Source organism: Vollenhovia emeryi, unplaced genomic scaffold, assembly GCF_000949405.1.
Source record: "Vollenhovia emeryi isolate VEMERY1.0 unplaced genomic scaffold, V.emery_V1.0 DF944409.1, whole genome shotgun sequence".
NCBI lineage: Eukaryota > Metazoa > Arthropoda > Insecta > Hymenoptera > Formicidae > Vollenhovia > Vollenhovia emeryi.
In genome coordinates this window covers 1,437-2,558 of record NW_011961957.1, presented here as the reverse complement: position 1 = coordinate 2,558, position 1,122 = coordinate 1,437, and the positions used below count along the sequence as shown (strand labels likewise).

Here is a 1,122-nt window from a genome sequence, read left to right as displayed (position 1 = left end):
TTTATTTTACACAAATTTTCATAATGGTTTATCATTTTTAGCCTTAAGAAGAAGACAACTATGGAAGCTACAGATAACGAGGATGCAATTTGTAAAACATCAAGTAGTGAAACATCAAGTGACTTGCAATCAGTTCAAACTTTACAAACAGAAAATTTAAATCTAAAATTAGTCCTGAAAGAATACAAAAGAAAATTAAATAATAGAAGTAGTTTATTGAGTAAATATAAAAAGCAAGTCAAAATATTAAAACAGAAGCTGAAGCTTCATTCTGATACATTAACAGATCCAAATTCGGAGGTTCCAATGAATAAATTTTGTAGCCAATTCATTCGAAGTCAATATCGATTAATGATGAAACCTAAAAAAGGCAGAAGGTATGAAAATAGTGACAAAGAATTTGCATTAGCTTTATACTATTGTTCTACTAAATCATATGTGTTCCTTCAGAAAATTTTCTGTCTTCCAAGCATGAGTTCACTGCGATCTTGGCTAAATAATGTGCATGTTACATCTGGTATAAATTTAACAGTATTACAATTAAAAATTAAATCGGAAAAAAAAGCTTCGACAGGAGGAAAAAATTATTTCACTTATATTTGATGAAATGTCATTACAGGAACATTTAAATTACGATGCTCGTGCAGATATTTTTGAGGGATTTGAAGATTTTGGTACTAATCGAGCTACATCATCACGTCAATTATGTAATCAGGCAATGGTAGTTATGGGTTATACTTAGATTTTAAACAAGTAGGTTATTTTTTAAGTAAGGAAGCTATGGCGGCGGACAATTTTAAAGATATATTATTAGAAATCATTGCGAAAGTATCACAGACAGGTTTTTTAATTAAAACAATAGTTTGTGATTTAGGTTCCAATAATTTAAAATTGCGAAGACTACTTTCTGTTACTATCAGTGATCCGTACATTACTTTTAACGAACAAAAAATTTTTTTTCTTTATGATGCACCACATTTATTAAAATGTGTACATAATAATTTAAAAAAATATGATTTTCAACATAAAGATGAAATATTTTCGTGGTCTCATATTGCACAATTTTATTCAATAGACTCTCAATAAATACCTAGAATGGCACCAAAATTAACAAAAAAATGT

At 28.3% G+C, this 1,122-nt stretch overlaps 1 protein-coding gene across 2 annotated transcripts; it reads left to right on the top strand.

The window, feature by feature from the left end:
* Nucleotides 1-27: 27 nt before the first annotated feature.
* On the top strand, nt 28-659 carry LOC105563371. Of its 2 annotated transcripts, none has more exons than XM_012014933.1 (2): nt 28-377; nt 620-659. In XM_012014933.1, exons 1-2 carry the CDS (start codon nt 61-63, stop codon nt 627-629), a joined length of 327 nt encoding a protein of 108 aa, XP_011870323.1. In that variant the 5' UTR covers nt 28-60; the 3' UTR covers nt 630-659. The 2 variants fall into 2 exon arrangements, with proteins under 2 accessions (XP_011870323.1, XP_011870314.1); XM_012014924.1 differs by lacking the exon at nt 620-659 and adding an exon at nt 451-615.
* The last annotated feature ends 463 nt before the right edge of the window (nt 660-1,122 follow it).

What these genes read in the sequence shown, in the direction of transcription:
- LOC105563371 (XM_012014924.1), top strand. Translation starts at nt 61, where the DNA reads ATGGAAGCTACAGATAACGAGGATGCAATTTGTAAAACATCAAGTAGT. An exon ending in AAACCTAAAAAAGGCAGAAG is followed by an intron (nt 378 to 450) that starts GTATGAAAATAG and finishes GTGTTCCTTCAG; the next exon opens with AAAATTTTCTGTCTTCCAAG.